The 21,000-nt window shown below is 36.3% G+C and overlaps 1 protein-coding gene across 3 annotated transcripts; it reads left to right on the top strand.

Moving 5' to 3' along the window:
• The first annotated feature begins 6,062 nt into the window (after window positions 1–6,062).
• LOC127411950 (F-box only protein 5-like) lies at window positions 6,063–15,076 on the top strand. Of its 3 annotated transcripts, XM_051647909.1 has the most exons (8): window positions 6,063–6,633; window positions 6,709–6,788; window positions 7,809–7,992; window positions 8,168–8,331; window positions 8,538–8,655; window positions 8,846–8,982; window positions 9,390–9,591; window positions 12,420–12,589. In XM_051647909.1, the coding sequence occupies exons 1-8, from the start codon at window positions 6,198–6,200 to the stop codon at window positions 12,443–12,445; spliced, it is 1,347 nt and encodes a 448-aa protein (XP_051503869.1). In that variant the 5' UTR covers window positions 6,063–6,197; the 3' UTR covers window positions 12,446–12,589. The 3 variants fall into 3 exon arrangements, with proteins under 3 accessions (XP_051503869.1, XP_051503871.1, XP_051503870.1); XM_051647911.1 differs by lacking the exons at window positions 6,063–6,633; window positions 6,709–6,788; window positions 7,809–7,992; ... (1 more) ...; window positions 8,538–8,655; window positions 8,846–8,982 and adding exons at window positions 13,201–13,291; window positions 13,388–13,564; window positions 14,518–15,076 and having other exon boundaries at window positions 9,446–9,591; window positions 12,420–13,092; XM_051647910.1 differs by lacking the exons at window positions 6,063–6,633; window positions 6,709–6,788; window positions 7,809–7,992; ... (2 more) ...; window positions 8,846–8,982; window positions 9,390–9,591 and adding exons at window positions 11,299–11,512; window positions 13,201–13,291; window positions 13,388–13,564; window positions 14,518–15,076 and having other exon boundaries at window positions 12,420–13,092.
• The last annotated feature ends 5,924 nt before the right edge of the window (window positions 15,077–21,000 follow it).

Genomic DNA, 21,000 nt, shown 5'->3' with positions numbered 1-21,000 from the left:
CTCCCATAATCTCTTGAGAGATGTTGAAGCTCCATCCCCCAGACTCTGAATTAGCAAGGAGTAATACACTGATACCTCATGACCTGTTCCAAAAGCAGTAATCACCTCTCCCAGAGTATCTGCCACTTTAGGTGGGTGTATGCTGCTCCCAAAATTAGTACAAAGCAGGTGATGCAGCTGTAAATACCTAAATAATTGAGGCCTGGGAATCCCAAAATGTTGAATTATATTTTCAAAGGATCTCAACACTGCACTCTCATATAGGTCTCCGAGCATATTAACCTCCCTCACAATCCACTCTGTCCAGCAGAAAGGGGACTTATCAATACATAACTTTGGGTTCAGCCATATGCTTGAAGCAACATTTAAATAAATGTCTGAATTAAACACTCTGGACACTGTTGTCCATACCGTGTGCAAATGTGATATAATGGGGTGTAACTTAACTTGTCCGGTTAGTTTGATAGAAAGGCTTTGCAATGGCGAAATAGGGGCAAGAACTTCCTGTTCAATACAGAACCAGGGAGGGGCTCTCTCAGGTGGAATCGATCAATGAGCCAAATGTCTGAGACCGAATGCATAATAATAAAAATAAAAAAACCTCGGGTAGGCCTAGCCCACCTTTGTTAATCGGCCTATGCAACATACTGAAATTTAATCCGGGACATTTACCATTCCAAAGGACTTCGCTATGCTATCAAATTGCTTGAAATAAGAGAGGGGGACATCTACAGGGAGAGATTGTAGCAGGTAGTTGAATTTTGGAATACAATTCATTTTAATAACTTTAACCTTCCCCATCATAGATAAATGTAATGAAGCCCACCTGCCCACATCGCTCGAAAACCTTTTTATTAAAGAGTCAATATTAACTAAATCAGAAAAATTTGCTGGGAATAAAATACCCAAATACTTAATGCCCTGTTTGGGCCACTGGAAGGCACCTGGCTGAAAAGCCGTTACCAGGCAGTACACTGTCAGAGCCAAAGCTTCAGATTTAGACCAATTGACTCTGTATCCTGAGAACTTAGAAAAGGAATTAATAATTCTGTGGAGGCAAGGCATAGATCTAGTGGGGTAGGAGACAAATAATAAAATATCATCTGCGTAAAGCAAAAGCTTATGCATCAGACCTTTTGCCACCACCCCTGGAAAATCATCCTCCTTTCTTATCATAGCTGCTAATGGTTCCAGGGCAAGACATAATAATAAGGGGGAAAGAGGGCAACCCTGACGGGTGCCCCTATCCAGAATAAAATAATCTGAAATTAATCCATTTGTTTGAACCGCCGCTACCGGGTGTCTATAAAATAACTTAATCCACCCAATAAAAGTATTCCCGAACCCATACATTTCCAAAATTAAAAAAAAAATAATCCCATTCTACCATATCAAACTTTTCGACGTCAAGTGAGATGCAGCAACCGGAGTCTGTTCGTTCGCCACTGCCCACATGACATTAATGAAACGCCTAATGTTATCAAAAGAGTTACGGCCCTGAATAAACCCCACCTAATCTATATGTATAAGAGATGTCATAACTTTTTTTAACTTGGTTAGCCAGAATAGCTGGATCAGGGAAATTGAACAGTAAATCTTACACTCACTTAGATCTTTGTCCTTTTTCAGAATCAGACTGATCAAGGCTTGCGTCATGGTTGGCGGAAGCTTCCGATTCTTTAATGATTCCGTATAAACTTCTAGCAAAAGTGGAGCCAGTTCTGTAGCATAAGATTTAAAAAATTCAGTGGCAAAGCCATCTGGCCCCGGAGCCTTGCCTGTAGGCAAGGTCTTAATTACCTCGCCAAGCTCCTCCAAGGTTATCTCAGAATCAAGAGATTTTTTTTGCTCAGTCGTCATTTAGGAAGTGCTAATGGTTCCACAATGGTTTCTAATATCCTCATCAGTAGACGAAGACGTGGAACTATAGAGATAAAGATAAAATTCTTTAAGAGCATTATTAATATCAATGGCTGAGGTAAATATTTCACCACCAGCAGATTTCACTGAGGGAATGGTAAAAAAAGACTCTCTCTGCTTTATATATCTAGCCAAATGCTTCCCTGCTTTGTCCCCCGACAAAATAGTATTATATCTGTATTTCAGTTGGGTCAATTCTCTGAGGCCATTAGACGACATTCTGCGCTTCAGCTCTGCCTCGGCACTTTTAATATTCCCTTCCAATTCCACGAATTCTTGTGCTTTGGATTTTTTGGTGAATGTGGCATACTGTATGATCTGGCCCCTAAGAACTGCCTTAAGTGCCTCCCAAGCCATGCCCACAGAGGATACTGAGGACCAGTTGGTCTCCATATAGACACTGATTTCAGCCTTTAACATTTGTTGGAATTCAGGATTTTGCAAAAGGGATACATTAAAGCGGCAACTATATGATTTCCTTTTCTCCATATGTGGCAACACCTCTAAACACACCAGGGCGTGATCTGAGACTAAAATGTTTCCAATTGAGCAATCAGCTACTGATGAAATGAGGGACTTAGATATATTTTAAAAAAAGAGTAAATCTTATAGACTGATGAAAAAAATGTATAGTCCCTCCCAGATGGGTTCAAAAGTCTCCAAATATCTGCAAGACCAAGATTTTTACACATCCTGTGAAGCGTCAATGTTGCTCTAGGGGGCTTGCACACTTTTGCTTCACTATGATCAAGGACTGAGTCCATCAAAAGATTTAAGTCTCCTCCCAATATTATATCATGAGGGGTGCCAGCGGCTTGCAACATCCCTTCAATATCTATAAAAAAGCCCTGCTCATCAACGTTAGGTGCATAAATATTAGCAAATATAAGACTTTGCCCCTGAATTTCAGCTAAAACAATAATGACTCTTCCTAAATCTGTTTGAGACATTTGAATTATAGATGTTTACTTATCAGTGTAATGAGTCCCCTGCTCTTACTTGAGCCAGTACTAAAGAAAACATGTCCACCCGATATCTTCCCAAATTTTTCAGTTTCCTGCGGGGAAAGATGCATTTCTTGGTGAAACACTATATCATATTTCTTACACTTAAGAAGAGAAATAACCTTCCCTCTTTTTATGGGGTGCCCCAGCCAATTCACATTCCATGTGGAGAGAGACAATCCACTCATATTAACATCTGACATTTTGACATATAAGAATGTGGCATGGGGGGGTGTGGTCTTGTGTCTGTCTGCGGGAGAGGGAAAGCGGTAAGGCTCGTCACTTGGGCTGTAATTACTCTAACACCTGTCTCTCATTATAGTGATGGCAGAGAGAGACCTGATAAGGCCCGCCAGAGTGGCAGAGGAGGGAGAGAGAGTGGCCAGAGCAACAGACCACAGAGAGAAAGCTATTTTGAGTTGGCCACCCAGAGCCGTTTTGCTTGAATGTGTGTGTTTATGTTTGAATGTGTGTGTGAAGCTGACGATAAGAATAAACACTCAACTGTTCGCTGTCTCCTGACTCCTCCATTGCCTACAAACCTATCTTTATCACAAAGAAAAAATAGATTGTGTGTCAAAAACAAGATTATAAAGACCAACTTCCAACATTAGTGCATCCATCAAACCCCGAACATCCCCCCCGAACCAAACAAACAGAAAAAAGAAAAATGTGCGCATTAACCCCGTGCACGACAGCGCCAACTGGCGTCCAACCCTCTAAACTCAAACAGTTCATGCACGCCTGCGAGAACCCCAGAGACAACTTTGCTATCGGTTTACTCAAATCCGGTGTTTCTTTACAAATTGTGTTAGACAGAATTACACGGCAAAAGATAATCTATAAAATAAACTCCAGCCAATAGGCGGAATAAACACAAAGAGATTCATCCATAAAACTGTCCTGAAGATGTGTTACGCTACAAAATGAACTATCAGTGCAAAAGCGAACTTCCATTGATGTAAACGTTTCTTAATTCCTTGAATTGATCACGTTTCACTCTTGTCGAAGTCTGGGAACAAGAAAATGCTGTGGTTTTTCCAAGAAAGCCTTCCTTTACACCTCACCTCTTGTAACACAAGATCTTTATCAGATAATCTCAGAAATTTGGCCAGAATTGATCAGGGCCAGTCTCCCTCCGCGGATCGCCGAGAAGGAACCCTGTGAGCTCGGTCGATTTCCAGCTTATGGCCTGCTATGTCGAGCAGATTCGGAAGGAGCCCATCCAGGAATTTCACCACATCCTGACCCTCTTCGGCCTCAGGAATTCCGACAATACGGACATTATTCCACTGGCTACGGTTCTCCATGTCCTCCAACTTCTCCCAGACACGCTCCAAATCCACCTTGGTCGCTAGCGGATTAGCAGATAATCCCCTCTCTGATGACTCCATATAATTGATCCGTTTCTCGACATCTCCCACTCTTGTAACCACCTCAGTGAACTTCGCCTCCATGGCAGTGATCGATCGATGTAGCACAGCAAGATCCTCCAAGTCAGCAATGACCTTTGTCAGCATTGCCGACATGTTCAGCATCTCTCGCCGCATTTCCCACACCTCTCCGTCTAAATTGACTCCCAGGCTCGCGGCCTGCTCAGGGGCGTCAGCTTGAGCACGTAAGTGTGTTTTAATGTCTCCAGAGCCCGAGGATTTTGAATTCTTTGACATATTGTCCTCCTAGAACATTTATGGAACAGAGTGTATCGAATCTCACTGGTTAATGTCATTAAAATTGTTAAAACTAGCAAAGTGCACAGAGCTCGCCGTTCACACGTCCGATCCTTGCATGGCGTCACGTGACTCCATATTAATCATATTTAAAATAAAATTGTTTCACTGCTTATTTTCTTAAGAAATTATAATAAAAGATTTTTTTAGAAGAACTCATGCCAACATTTTGTTTTTCAAGAATTTCAGCTTTTAATGAAACTTTTATTTAATTTTTTTATACTGTCTGCTGTCAGTTAAACCACGTGACATTTTTTTTACTTGAAACCCCAGAAAAAAATATCAAAATGACTTTAAACTCAGTAATTGAAAACATGTTCATCATAGAAAATGTATATTCAAGTAACTGTTTTGTGTGAATTGCATTTGTAATGTGTTTCTTTTATGATTTATTAGACGTGGACCAAAAAATAGCTACATGTCATTGACACGCACACACACACACACACACAGATAGATAGATAGATAGATAAATGTAGAAATGAATGAAATTTTATATTAAAACCATTTAAATGAAATAATATTGCATTAAAAATAATATTGCATTAAATATGTTTAAGTAATATATACATTTTACAAATTTAGATTAAATTAGATTTTATTTAGTATTTGTAAAAAAAATTACCATACTATTTAAAAAATATTCTTCAACATTAAAATCAACACTTTAATTTTTATTGAACTTTAAACCGTTGTTTCTATTTTTACTTGTTGATTTTTCTATTTACTTGAATATGTGTGCGAATGTTTGTGTCAGATCCTAATTTGGGCTTTGAGGAGACCGAACAAAATTAATTTGACATGTATTGCCATCTGTTGGTTTCAGATGGTACTACTGAGTTGATTTTTCACTTGATTTCACACTGGAACTTATTCCAGTAAATTATTTATTGTTCATAAATAATTTAAAAATTATTTAGAGTAAATTAAATGTTATTTGAGACAAAATAGAATATTTAATTTGTAATAATAATAATAATAATAATAATAATATAATACAGGTGCATATTACGATATAATATTACAGTATGTATAATTATAAAAGTTGATAACATTCTAATGTAAAAAATACATTTTAAATGAAAAGACATTTAAATAAAATAACACTACATAAACATGTTTATTTAAAATGTTATTTTTTTCTAATTTAAAAGAAAAATAATTATTTTTTATGTTATTTTGAACTTTAAAAAATGTTTTTTTTTTTTTTTTTCCTTTTAAGTTTTATAATTGTGTGTATATTCGTGTGTGTGTGTGTGTGTGTGTGTATGTATGTAGGTATGATATATTTCTAATGCTTTGCCATGGTTAAGCTTTTTACCTCAAAAAATCTTGTATGTTTCCAGGACGGTATTTTGAACTTTTATTTTGAAGAATCTTTAACCCGGAAAAGAAGAAGGGTACAGTATCCGCAGATGATGTACATGTGAAGATAGTGGTAACTGTGTGCAGCGTTACAGTTGTTCTGTTAGGAAACAGTTTAAATGGTCAGTTATATTTTTCACCTTTAACTGGCCACTTTAAATTCTTTAATCGAGTTGAGATGGCTGTCGTCTGCTTTTGTAAGACTATTTCCCATGCAGGCAGTCAGCTGCTCAATGTGACAGTTCTCAGGACAGTCACAACACATGCAACTGTAAGAACTGGATCAGTATGCAGACAGTTTATTCACAGGAGTGTTAACAGCGCATTACAACAGCTTAAAAGTACAAATCAAAGAGTCTTACACACATCTCAGTCTCTGATGGTCACTAAGATTATGTCTGTGGAAGAGATCTTCAACAAGAAATCTTTACATGACTATTTAAAGAAGAAGGAAAGGGAATATTACACATGTTTACAAGCTATCAATACTGATAAACAACCAGCAGATGATATACAGAGGACTAACCTGTCTGTACTAGGGCCTTTGGTCCAAAAAATACAAGAGTTAGAAGGAAAACAAAAAGAGTTGGAGGACACACAAGATTTGTTGAAAGGTAATAAAGTGAAAAGACTACATTTATTTTGAACTCTCTAGAGAGGCATTTCATTTGCATGTATCTCTCTTTCAGATAACGATCCAGACTTGCGTGAACTGGCTGAAACAGAGAGGAAAGCCTGTCTTACAGTCATTCATGATCTAAAACAAAAGGTGAGGTGGTGTCAGTGGCACTTATTAACATTTCAATGGCCTTTTTTTAAAAAACTAAATTACCCTTATCAATGCTCATGCATAGAGACATACATGGCACAAAGATCTTTTTTAAGAGGTAAAAGACTTGTGGGCGACATAATTAATTAATTAATTAAATGCTTAAAATATGTGTGAATTTCAAGGAAGCATGTTTAGGTCACATTTCAGCTCAAATCAAAAGAATAAATAAGATGTATTTTGCATGAAGGCGATGAAAATTCTCTCATCATTTACTCACCCTCATGCCATCCTAGATGTGTATGGCTTTCTTTCTTCTGTTATACACAAATGAACATTTTTTAAAAGAATATTTCAGCTCTGCTGGTTCATACAATGCAAGTGAATGGTGACCAGAACTTTGAAGTTCCAAAAAGCACATAAAGGCACCTTAAAATTAATCCACATGACTCCAGTGGGGTAATCCATGTCTTCTGAGGCGATATGATAGGTGTGGGTGAGAAACAGATAAATACTTAAGTCCTTTTTTACTATAAATTCTCCTACCTGTCCAGCGATATGCACGAATAATGTGAAATGCCAAAAACAAAAGAGGAAGAATGTGAAAATGTAGATTTGTAGTAAAAAGGACTTAAATATTGGTCTGTTTCTCACCCACACCTATCATATCACTTCTGAAGACATGGATTAAACCACTGGAGTCTTATGGATTACTTTTATGCTGCCTTTATGTTCTTTTGGAGCTTCAAAGTTCTGGTCACCATTCACTTGCATTGTCTGCACCTGCAATGATGAGATATTCTTCTAAAAATCTTTGTTTGTGTTCAGCAGATGAAAGAAAGTCACACATCTGGGATGGCATGAGGGTGAGTAAATGATGAGAGAACGTTCTATTTGGGTGAACTATCCCTTTAAACTGTGTGGCAATCACTTCCAATGAACTTCAGTAAAAACAATATTATTTTTGAATACTTTATAAATGAATTATCAATATGCTTGTTCATGTGCTCAATGTTTCAGATTTTATCTCTTCTGATCCCAGACGAGGAATCGGACATGAGTGACCTGGTCCTAGAGGTCACTGCAGGGGTCGGAGGTCAAGAGGCTATGCTCTTTACCGCAGAAATCTTTGACATGTATCAAAACTTTGCTGCTTTCCACGGCTGGGGCTTTGACATCTTAGAGGTCATGTCTAGTGAACTAGGTTGATATAAATGTATCTACTACTTAATTTGCACACATCAGTATAACATTAAGAATATTAGATATTTAGATAGCCCTAGTTTATTTCTGACCCTGGTAGAAGCACGATTGCAATTTTTCTTATAATGTCCTTGGAACCCTCATTTGCAGTGTTGTATTTGCTATGCTTTGTCTAGGGGGTGTCAGGCACGCAACGGCCAGTATAAGTGGTCCACTAAGCTATAAAAAGTTAAAGTTTGAAGCTGGTGTCCATCGCGTCCAAAGAGTCCCGAAAACAGAAAAGCAAGGTCGCATGCACACCAGCACGATGACAGTGGCGATACTCCCCCAACCCACTGAGGTACACATAAAGCTTCAGTAAAATACAAATTATTAATGATTGCATTTTTAGGACTTTAGGACATGCTCGATAACTTTAGGATCATGATTAGGAAAGCTTTGTTTATTTAACAGTTTATATGTACAGTATGCACAATTCTGTGCAGGTGTATGTGATCATTTGTGTTGATTGTGTTAGTTTTCATCTGTATTAACTGTAATTTATAGATCTCATTCAATATTAACCCCAAAGATCTGAGGATAGAGACGAAAAGAGCGAGTGGTGCGGGCGGACAACATGTCAACACCACTGACAGTGCAGTGAGGATCGTTCATCTACCTACAGGTCCACAAAATAATAGAGTGCATATGATAGTTATTATATGAAAATATGATCGATCTATCTATCTATAGTCAAGATTTTATTTAGTGATCATTAAGTGATCTTTATGAACTTTTAGTTAGTGCCTGTGTTTGTTTCTGTGGCATGCATGGCATTGGGAGTGAAAGCGATTTATCCCTTGTTGGAATTTCAGGCATAGTGGCTGAATGCCAGCAGGAGCGTTCCCAGATAAAAAACAAAGAGAAAGCTATGACGTTACTTCGAGCCAAACTCTACAGCGCCAGACTGGAGGAGGAGACCAGTAAGAGATACCATGCCCGAAAACTCCAGGTACATGCCTTTACGAATCAGCATTTTATTTTATTGAACTTTGATTTATGAGTTAGTCTTTTGAAAAATTGTCTATGATGTACATCCAAATATGTAATTGATTAAGTACAGTCAGCCAGTCATTATCACAATATAATGATTGGCTAACTGTACATTATCCTGCTTATTACATAGCTAATTGCCAAATTAAGTAAATGGAAATGAAATATTGGTTTGAGGTGAAATTGAAGATAGAGTGAAATGAGAGACATGAAACAAGTTATGTAGTTATGTACATTAAACTGTTTACTGGCGATTATACTAAAATATTTGACTGTAGAATGCCATGATTGACCAATCAGAGTCAAGTATTAAAAGATTATAATTTGCCTGTTATAAACTATGCAATTTCACCTATGTTGTAACAGATTGGCACCAAAGGCAGATCGGAGAAGATCAGGACGTATAACTTCTCCCAGGACCGAATCACCGATCACAGAATTGGAAAAACCATTCATGACATTCATGGATTTTTACAAGGAGAGGAACTGCTGGAGGAAATGGTTGTGTTTTTGCAACAGTTTTCTGAACAGGAATCCCTCATGGACATTCTCAAAGACAATGATCACAGTCAGTAGTTATTTGTTGCAATAAATACGTGTGTATAAGTTTTGTTCTGTCGGTGTCAAATTCAGTTGTGATCCTAGCCATCAGTTTCTAGAGAAAACCACAGTTTATCTCACTATCCCTCTGAGTAGTTTCACAAACAAGCTTTGCTTTCTTTAGAACTTTCCACCATGGTGTGAAATGCTTTGGTGGGGTGTCTGGTTTTGTAAACCACCTAGAGTGCTTGGCATTGTGGAGTATATTTTAATTTATTCAATGTGTAATTGTAGTTTAGATTATTTATAATATATAGAATGCATTTTATAAAATTATATATATATATATATATATATACACACATACACTACTGGTCAATAGTTTTGAAACACTTACTCATTCTTTATTATAATTTTATATAATATAATTTTCACATTTTAGAATAATAGTAAAGTCATCAAAACTATGGAACAACAAATGGAACTATGGGAATTATGTTGTGACTAAAAAAATCCAAAATAAATCATAACTGTGTTATATTTGAGCATCTTCAAAGTAGTCACACTTTACCTAGAATTTGCAGACATGTACTCTTGACATTTTCTCAACCAACTTCTTGAGGTATCACCCTGGGATGCTTTTAAAACAGTACTGAAGGAGTTCCCATCTATGTTAGGCACATATTGGCTGCTTTTCTTTATTATTTGGTCCAAGTCATCAATTTCAAAAACTTTTTTTTTTTATTATTATTAAATTTTAGATTTATAATGAAATAAATTAACATGTTGGCACAATTATATTTTTGTCTACAAAACTAATTTTAAACATTTAAGCATACACATGATTTTTAAAATCATGAGAAACATTTCAGTCAAGTGTTTCAAAACGTTTGACCGGTAGTGTGTGTGTGTGTGTGTGTGTGTGTGTGTGTGTGTGTGTGTGTGTGTGTGTGTGTGTGTATATATATATATATATATATGTGTGTGTGTATATACATGTATATATACATGTATATACACACACACACACACACACATATATATATATATATATATATATATATATATATATATATATATATATACACACACACACACACACACACACACATATATATATATATATATATATATATATATATATATATATATGCATTCTATATATTATAAATAATATAAACTATAATGTATATACTGCATCAATCAATCACTGTATATACAGTGGGGTCCTAAAGTCTGAGATAACATTGAAATCTTTTTTAAAACATGGAAATAAAGTTTTATGATTTTGAAGAATGCAAAATAACTTTAAAACCCTAAAATTAATAATAATTGCCAGAGGTATTTTGTACATAAAGTGGGATTTAAACCCCATTGAAGCACACAAGATGTCATCGCCAAATAAATTATTTTTTATTAAATTTGTTATTAAAAAATTATAAAAATGTTGTGCTGATAATATTATTTCGTTATTATAAACATTTATAAAGTTAGAACTATATAAAATAGCATTTTCATTTTCAGAATTTGTATTCCACTGTATATATATAAGCGTACGCGGGTAAAATGCAATAACAAAATATGTAAACAAATTTTAATGATAAACTTAAAAAAAGGCGCTTTTTTTTTTTTGTACTCGAGTTGCGCCTCTCATTGGGTGGCGCTCTTTGTTCGCTGGTGACGTATCAGTTTTGCTACGTCAAGACGTCACTGGAGTCTTCAGAGTTATTTTCATTGGCTGCACCTGGTTTAAAAGTATTCTACTGCGCTCTGATTGGTCGGAAGGTTTTGTCGCCAAATTTCAAATCAGTTTGCTGTGGCGCTTTTTCTCTCAAGCTCAGAAACAAATGGCTATGAGTGTTTGCCAATGCTGCTACTGTAATAGCGACTAGGAAGCAGTTTTAGGGATATATGAAGACTGTCTAAAAGAGTGCTTTTATCTTTACGAGGTAAGAGACGCCTTTGTTTTTATATTTGAATACATTTGTAAAATGATATGGTTTTTAAAGAGGATTTTAAACTAGTAGATGACCGACCATGCTTGAGTTAACTCTTATGTAATAGGCTGATATATCTTATTACTGTTCTTTTTATGTTGCAATTTTGGCTACATATGAGACAGGTGGCATTTCAAGATTGATATAAATTATGTAATATTTAAAAAATTGTAAGTCGTGTTAAAGGTAGGTAGTATATGACTCATAGAGCCACGTCAGGACTGCATGCACGTAGGCGCGCAAAATGTTAAGTATAAATAAACCACATAAATATAGATAATACTCCCTAAATAATTTTTGCATGTGTTTATTAGTATACAGTTACAAGTATGTATTCTGATATGCATGCTTAATGTATTTTAATAATAATATGCAATGCCTAAAACAAGTAACCAGATTAATATATTTAAGATTTGAGTATAAAAATGTGTGAATTGACTAACTATGCTGACTTAATGTTAGTATGTTAGATAATGTGTGCATATTGCTTTATTAGATATAATATATCAATAGGATCAGCAATTTGTTTAACATGCATCATAAAGATCAAAGATAATCATGTCTTATTTCCATATATGTTGGTATGTTATTTAATACGTTTATGCTAGTTTGATATTAATGTAGTATATGATAATATATGTGGCTCAACTGGAAGAATATGGTGCTAGCAACACCAAAGTCATACGTTTGAATCCCAGGAAACTCACATGTTGATTAAATGTATATCTTGAAAGCACTGTAATTCACTTTTGATAAAAGCATAAATATTAAAAGGATCCACAATTTTTCTAGTACACTTTGCAAAACAAAGATCAGAGGTTTAATGTCTCTTTCTCTCCCTCTCTTTCACATCCTCCAGTTTGGCCAGTTGCTGTGTCTGGATAGGCCTCGGATATGAAGTGTCCAACCTACAGTGACGATTGTGCGGTTTTATACCACATGGAGAATCCTGAAACAGACCTCATTGAGGTGAAAGGTCACCCCGTTTCGCCACGGAAAACAGCCAGCCCGCGTTCCCCTGTGAAGGCCAACATCTCCACCCCACTGGAGACCAAAAACAAAGGCCCTCACAATAAAGAAAACTATAAGGGTAAGCGCCTCTCCTTGGAGGTGGCATCAGATGATGAGGTGATTCTAAGCGGTAGCGGCCTGACCGAGGACAGCGGGTATCTTTCCCTCCAAAATAGCAGGCTGGATCACGGGGATGTGGATGGCGTGGACTTATCGGAGAGGAGTGAAGAGAAAAATGTGTCCCCTCAGTCCTTGGACGTTGAGTGTCAATCCACTTCCTGTCTTCCTGTGCTGAAGTTCCAAAAGGAGGTTTGCAGAGAACTGGTGAAAAGCTTTAAAAAGAACAAAAGTTATGACTGGACGGTCGTCAACAAGGTGGCTGAGAATTACGGGCTCCATAATGTGATCGGTGGGAAGATGGGACTGGAGTTTGTGGACATCCTTGGCGGCCTGTTGAGGAAAGACATGAGGCACATTCTTGCCAGGATATTGGGCCTGTTGGAGGATTGTGACTTAGTAAGGTAAATTCTCTTGCTTTCACCTTCTGCCACATGATATAATCTTTTTGTTCGTCTGAAATACTGCTTATGTGCAATATATTGACTGTTTGTTTGTTTTTTATGTTGCAGCTGTAAGAAAGTGAGCCGGACATGGCGAAAGGTCATTTGCCAAGACCAGGTGGCTCTTCGGAAGTGCCGAGAAGCAGAGAGAAGGCTAAGGGTAAGATACTTTTCTGACTGACAGAATTGGACTAATTCATAGTGTCATTTGGTTGAAGTACTTATTTCTAATTTAATTTCTGTGTTTTGATTACAGGACTCTGGGCGGCCCGTAGGATCATGGACACGAGACTTCACCTTGAGTAGGGTGGTGTTCTCGTGCGTGCAGGCTGTAGCCTCTACACCTGTTCATAAAGCTGTTAAGAAGCCGCTGTGCCAGACGGGTGGGGCGCAAAACACGTCCCGTTCGAGTCGCTTCCAACAGTTTCAAGAGGTAAAAATCCAAATCATTATCTACAGTATGTCAAGGGAAAGGGTTCCCATGATTATTGGAAAAACAGGAAGTATCAGGGATCTTAAACACATTTTTGCTATTCCATGACGCACTGTGAATGACGCAATCAAGTCTGTGTCCCTACACTCTCAAACTACATAAATATTTGTATATATCAGAATATTTTGCAGTAAACATAAAAATATGTTGCTTCTATCATTTTCAATGCTTCATGTGATTGTAGTTCATGCCCTCGTAAAAGACGGTGAGTACATAGCCTTGTAACTTTACACTTTTTGTCAGATATTTTTAAAATACTTTTTCAAATCAAGGTTTGTAATGTTGTGGTTCACCTGGTTGGTTTGGTTTATGGCTTAGAACTCCTTTTATGAAGTATTTTATGAAAAGCCAATGGGAAAAATACTTCCGGAACCCAGACGGCTAAAAAAAGTGGACGGGCACTGTTGCACTCTATTGTATTTCTGACCATACGTGTGTGTGTGTGTGTGTGTGTGTGTTGCATGGCAAGGGGATTTAAGCATTTTCAGACATTTTAGTGTGGACTGAGAGCATTTCCGAAAACGCCATTTTCAAATTTATCCGGATTAATTGGATGTAGCCTAAGAGTCCTGAAAACTGTCACAATGCAAAAAAGCTTAATTGTCCAGAAATGTAGGTTTCAGTTAAATAAGAAAAGGACATTTTCTTGACTGATTTTGTGAGAATCACCCTATGGTCTTTAACCCAAAATCTTGAGACTTATGTCAACTATCCAAAATATCTATGGTACTCTCAAACGACTGTCCAATCATATTCCATGACTTTTCCAAAAGCAATGGGAACCCTGTAAATGAGACTATTTGGAATTTGTGTTAAGATTTCTGTGTGTAGTTACTCTGGTATCTGCTGTTTTAAAACAGATTTTTTTTAATGTTGTTATTTTCTTCTTCTAGGTTGGCAAAACACTAAAACAGCACGAATCACTACGAGCATGCATTCTCTGCGGTTTTCCGGCACGGTTTGATGCAGCCATGCAACGGGCAGTGTGTACACGCCTCAGCTGTGCATTTGAGTTTTGCACACAGTGTCAATCGGCGTTCCACAGCTCCACCCCCTGTCGCAACGCCGGCAGGATGTTCTCTGCTCCCCGAAACACGCTTGTTGCTGGCTCCGCTCGAAGCAAAAGAAACGTGCATCGCCTGTGAAGTCACCCAAATGAAATTGTTACGAAGAACTTGTTTTGAAAAGACTTTTAGAAAAGGAATCTTTTATGCTTGTTTTGATGTGATTTTGACCAGGTTTGTGGTCATTGCACAAAGAAACTACAATCATCTTTTATTGCCAAAAAAAGAATTAAAAAGGGGGTTGAGCAGCCTCCTTAAATTGTAAATGTGAATGTTTTATAAGATTTTATAGATGTTTTATTAATGAAATGACCAATTCCTGTCTGTCAGTGAAACATTGTAAATATTTAAGTGGTTCAATAAAGCCTTGTATGTATATTTTTTTAAACTTTGATTCTTTATTGACTGGGAATATGATTTAAATGTGTTTTTTTGTTTTGTTTTTTGAGTAGAATTAACTTTTCTTTTTCAGGTCGGCTGTATGTCATTTGCTTATTCATAATGACATACTAGCTTACTGCATCCTGTGCTGTATTTGTGTATTGCCTATTAATTAATAGTATGTGAAGCAGTATTCAACAATTGGCACTTCTAAACCATACTATGCTATGTTGTCACAATTTAGTGGGTGCTGAACTTATTTACATTTATTCATTTTGCAGACGCTCTTATCCAAAGCGACTTTCATAAGGAAAAGAACCAGTTATTTGTTGTATAGTCAATATCTGCAGTATTTCACTGCCAAGTTCCGATAGTAGTAACTTCATCTTGTTACTACAGTTAGTTATTTAAATTGAACAGTGAAAAATATCTGAACTTTCTGCAGTCCAATTAAATTAAAGGAAGGATGTCAAAAGCCTTGGTTGATCATTTGAGCACATTGCTTTGTTTGAACTACACATTTTACCAAATATAGTAGCCTTCCAAAAATCTAGAGTTCTGGCAAATTTAACATTCATAATTTGCACATGCAAATAAGTTTGCCAGAACTCTTGTCCAGATAGCACACGTACATCTCCGAGATGTCTGTTTTCGAACTTTTCATCTGGATAACATCACAATCTAATTACCATCTGCTAAACATCTTAAAAAGATCAGATTTACAAACATTCTGAATCATAAACATCTTGAAGGCATCTGCTGAATGTCTTATTGACATCTGAGATATACTTATTGTCATACGTCTTATAGATGTATTGCAGATGAGCAAACAATGGAAAAAATAAATCTTCCTGATATAAATACACATTAAATATATGTCTGGGCGACGTATGTGTGCTTTCAAGAACATAAATAGTCTACAGTGTGGATATTTTTTTAGATTTTTCCTTTTGGATGTTAATAAGACATTCAGCAGATGTCTTTGAGACGTTTATGATTTAAATGTTTGTAAATCTGATCTTTTTAAGATGTTTAGCAGATGTTAAAAAAATGTGATGCTTTCCACATGAAAATACCTAAAACTGACATATCAGAGATGTACGTTTGCTATCTATGTCAATGACAACTCTGATACCACACGTACATCACCCAGACATGTATTTGATGTGTTTACATCTGTAAGACGTATATTTAATGTTGTCTGCTCATCTGCATTACGTCTATATGAGGTATGTCAATAAGTATGTCTCAGATGTCAAGACATTCAGTAGATGACCTAAAAATGCTTATGATTTTGAATGTTTTTAAATCTGATCTTTTTAAGATGTTTAGCAGATGTTAATTAGTTTGTGATGCTTTCAGGATGTCCTAAAACAGACATCTCAGAGATATATGTGTGCTATCTCAGATTATTGTGGTGCAGGCACATTAGAATCTCTTTGGTCTATCTATATTACTTCAGTGTACAAACTGCAATAACACAGAGTAATTCTATAAGAATTGGTCAATCAATTAGTTATGTAGTTTGGTGAGCTGAAGGCATGAAATGGACACCACAACACACTTTTAATTGAAAACCTGTTTTTCCCTGGAAGATCAATTTCACCATCTAGGCTAAAATGTATGTATTTTTTGGTAAAAGATCAACTCCGAGATCTTATTATGGTTTCTTGGCAAAATCGACCACATTGATGGTTCAGAGATTGAGTCCATATTTGTGGTTCCCTCAGAATTTAATGGCACCAAAAGCATGAGGGAAGGGCATCCACATGGCTGTAGCTGGGTATTCTGAGGCCCCTGACTGTATATTGATTTGGGCCCCTTTCTGCTTAAAAAATACAGTTTAAAATTTGTTGTGGGCCCCCCCTTGGACCTATGGCCCCTAGAATCATTACCACCTTTCACCTCTCTAGTTACGGCCCTGCATCCACACAGTACAGTCTGAGTTTACCAATCCTACTTAATTTTAAAATTTGATTTGCAGATAGAAATAGAGCTACACACTAAATGACAGAATTACTTCAGTACATGGTGGAATTTAAATTAGCGTCTGAGAAAATAACCATTTACAGACATATAAATAATGTGTTTTAGCGCCTCTAGTGTTCATTTCACAGGAAACTGTAGGTATAGTAACGTGTTTCAATGAAACTAGGTTGCTTTAGGATACAAAAATATACAAAACATACTGTTAATGACAAAGGGAAGTGTTGTACTAAATCTTTGTCCTAGCAATCAAAACAGAGACTTGATAAGACTTGATAGACAATAAATCAGTTCTATAGGGACTGGTCCACGTAGCCCTTTGAATTATGATTTGAAATGTAATAATTATGCTTTCTACTTTTCAGGGATGTAATAGCCTTTATAGTCAGTCTCTATGAGTGGAAATTTTAACCATATAACATCCATCAAAAAAAGTGATTGCTCCCAGTGATACCTGAATAATGTTTTAAATTGTATTGGAGGATGTAAAGTGAATTTTAGGCATGTAATGGCATTTTAATTTTCAACTAAAAGATGATAAACATTAATTATACTTTTACTGCATGCTTGTAGCAAAAATACCAATTAATTTTGAAATAAATTGATTTAACTTAAAGGGGTCATGTCTTTTTATTATTATTATTATTTTTATATTGTCCATAAGGTTCACTTATAATATTATTAAAGTTTGTTTTGCACAAAAAAGTTATATATATGTAGAACATGATAATTTTCCACCCTCATTCTGACCCTCTGTCAGAAACGCTCGGTTATGGAGCTGCTTCTCCTTTAAGACTTTAAACGCTCAGTGTTCTGATTGGCTCTCTGCTCTTGACTGACATGCTTTCTCTACTTGCCATCTCACTGTTCACCGCTACTGGGCGGGGCTACAGAAGTGATAAGGTAAAGTAGGCTATAATGTGTTGTTGTGGAGGCAGTCAGATACAAATGTCTACCTCAGTGTGACATCACAATGTGGAGGAAGTAGAGAACGAGTCGTTTTGTCAGCTTGGTTTAAACAAATGCTGTTTTTGAAGAAAGGAGGAAGTTTTGAGTTCTGAAACTTACAGTTCTTTTTTATAATGCAATGACCTCTTATAGGTCAAAAGATTAAAATGTTTCTTTCCTCATGTCATGACCCTTTTAACTAATTTAAACAGATTTTTTTTTTTTTTTGTACTTCAATTGAATTAAGCTTAAATAAATTTAAATAAAATAAAAAACTAAATATTTTAAGTTTTATTCATTTAATTTTGTTATGAAATTCTAAAAATAGGTTTAAATATGATGCATGCATGATAATCAGCCTTGAAATGAAACTTCAGGGGTTAAAAGGCTGTTTGCTTGGTAAATATCATAAAAATGCCTTTACAAATAAAGTACTTTGACAGTACAGTGATGTTATCAAATGGTAATACCAAATGATTTTGCTGATCATGCACCTAGGTATTTACACGGTAACCTTGTTACCTTTTGCAAGAAAAAAGCTTTAAAGTCAACATGAAGTAAATTCCGCAACCCATTTTAAATACATAATATGATGTATTTCCATGTGAAACAGGAAGGGGAAAAATATAAGGTGGGATTTGATTTTATCTGTCAGGAACTGATTGGATTGGCCGAAAAGAAAAGTTATTTCAGAAGCAGAGTGAGTTATTACAATTTGATGAAAGATTATAAAAACATTTTCTTTTTCTTTTGGAATAGGGTGCACTGATGATTAATGCACAAACAGGAATGAGCATTAAGACAGTAAATAGGGTCAGTGTTGATTTCAGGTTGAGCTCAATGTTTTTGTTTGGCAAAATTGAGCATTAAATGTTTGTTTCATTAATCTCAGCAAAGCGACTGACTGCAAAACGTAAAACACTCCAGAGCTTGACTTGAACATTTCAGTCTCCATCTGAAATGTCATCATGCAGTTGATGATTCTGTCACTGTCCTAGAGTCCTGATTGGCACTTGTCTGACACGCAGCCATTTCCTGCGACTTCCCTGCAGCGCTCACAGTCACACTGTGGAACAAAGGATAAATGAAGCACTAATTTAAGACACCCCCACATTTTAATTACTTTTTTTCCTTCATCTGTAAACATGCACATTTAACCCTTAAATGCATGGGAATTTTTTACATATTCGGGTCTTATTTCTATAACAAATGGATCTACAAATTGCCCAGATAGTGTCAAATTTTCTAAATAATTTCAAGAAAATTAAAATAATAGAATAAAATATATATTGATTTCTTTTTTTATGTTTTCTTTTTCATATATCAATGAGAAAATGCAACAAATCATTTTCATGAGATGCAACTGGCTGTCAAAAACACATTGTGCTACACATAAACTACACATAAGTATTTTCTCAGGCACTGTTTGAGTCTAAATAGATGAACAATTTACATAATTTCAATAGTACACCCAAATAACAATAATCATATCATACTGTTCACGTGTTACACTTGCTATAGTTTACATCCATGTTGCTTCTTCATCAAATAGCAATGTAAAATTTAAATCATGTCAAGCACTGAAACAACAGTGCCACCTTGAGGAAGAAATAGCATGTATAATATGTATATGTACATGTATATAGACTACTGATTGATCACCATTGTTGTTAATATATTGTTGCACAGAAAATCATATGTGATATAGTGTTTATTTGTATGAATATAGTGCTCATTCCTCTTGTGACATAAAAAGAAATAGATATCTTGTGATTGTAAACTTATATAGATATGAAATAATCATAAAAATATGATTTATCGAAGTGCAAAAAAAAAAACGACATTCTTACATACCAAGGGTCTCTAATGACCCTATACACTTGTGGCACTTAAAACATCTTTTTTTTCTTTTTTTTTAATTTAAAAAAAACATTTGTGTTACACTATTTATAAGAGAAATATTGAGAAATACTACAGAGGTGTGGGCACGGGGGCCTGGGTAGCTCAGCGAGTATTGATGCTGACCACCTCTGGAGTCGCGAGTGACTCCAGCTAGGTCTCCTAAGCAACCAAATTTGCCTGGTTGCTAGGGAGGGTAGAGTCACATGGGGTAACCTCCTCGTGGTCGTGATTAATGGTTCTCGCTCTCAGTGGGGTGCGTGGTAAGTTGTGCGTGGATCGTGGAGAGTAGCATGAGCCTCCACATGCTGTGAGTCTCCGCGGTGTCATGCACAGTGAGCCACGTGATAAGATGCGCGGATTGACGGTCTCAGAAGCGGAGGCAACTGAGACTTGTCCTCCGCCACCCGGACTGCGCCACCACGAGGACATACTAAGTAGTGGGAATTGGGCGTTCCAAATTGGGAGAAAAAAGGGATAAAAAAAAATAAAAGAGGTAAACTCCAAAAAATGGATGAGGTACAGGGGGTGGAAATGAGGTCCCGAGTCACTAAAAACCTGTGGTATGCGTTTAAGGATTAAAGTGATAGTTCACCCAAAATGAAAATTCTGTCATCATTTACTCACCCTTATGTTGTTCCAAACCCAAATGACTTTCTTTTTTCTGTGGAACAGTCGCCATTCACTTTCAGTGCATCTTTTTCCCCCCATACAATAAACACACTTCCTAACATCTCCTTTTGTGTTCCACCAAAAGCCATTCAGGTTCGGAACAACATGGGGGTGAATAAATAATGACAACATTTTTATTTTTTAGTCAAACAATCTCTTTTATTTCACAGTAGGGTTTGCAGTCGCTGGATGTGTAAAAATAAAATACACTACAATTGAAAAGGACAAATTTGGAGTTAATTAGGATTGGGAAAATACAAGTAGGCTTGTGTAGTTGAGAAATATTCCATCGTTAGTGCCATTCGTGCAGTATAATTAATCTCAGGACTGACCTTTCTGGACGATGAAAGCTCTGGGGCCGTGTATTATTGTGTTTCCAATTGATTTATTAAAGCACGGCCACCACAAATGAAGCTCCAAATCATT

The sequence above is a fragment of the Myxocyprinus asiaticus genome, chromosome 21, assembly GCF_019703515.2.
Source record: "Myxocyprinus asiaticus isolate MX2 ecotype Aquarium Trade chromosome 21, UBuf_Myxa_2, whole genome shotgun sequence".
In the NCBI taxonomy this organism is placed as follows: Eukaryota; Metazoa; Chordata; class Actinopteri; order Cypriniformes; family Catostomidae; genus Myxocyprinus; species Myxocyprinus asiaticus.
Note: the sequence above shows the minus strand (reverse complement) of the source record. Positions and strands in the feature narration are given on the sequence as shown.

What these genes read in the sequence shown, in the direction of transcription:
- LOC127411950 (XM_051647909.1), top strand. Translation starts at nt 6,198, where the DNA reads ATGGCTGTCGTCTGCTTTTGTAAGACTATTTCCCATGCAGGCAGTCAG. An exon ending in GATCGTTCATCTACCTACAG is followed by an intron (nt 8,656 to 8,845) that starts GTCCACAAAATA and finishes TTGGAATTTCAG; the next exon opens with GCATAGTGGCTGAATGCCAG. An exon ending in TCTCAAAGACAATGATCACA is followed by an intron (nt 9,592 to 12,419) that starts GTCAGTAGTTAT and finishes CACATCCTCCAG; the next exon opens with TTTGGCCAGTTGCTGTGTCT.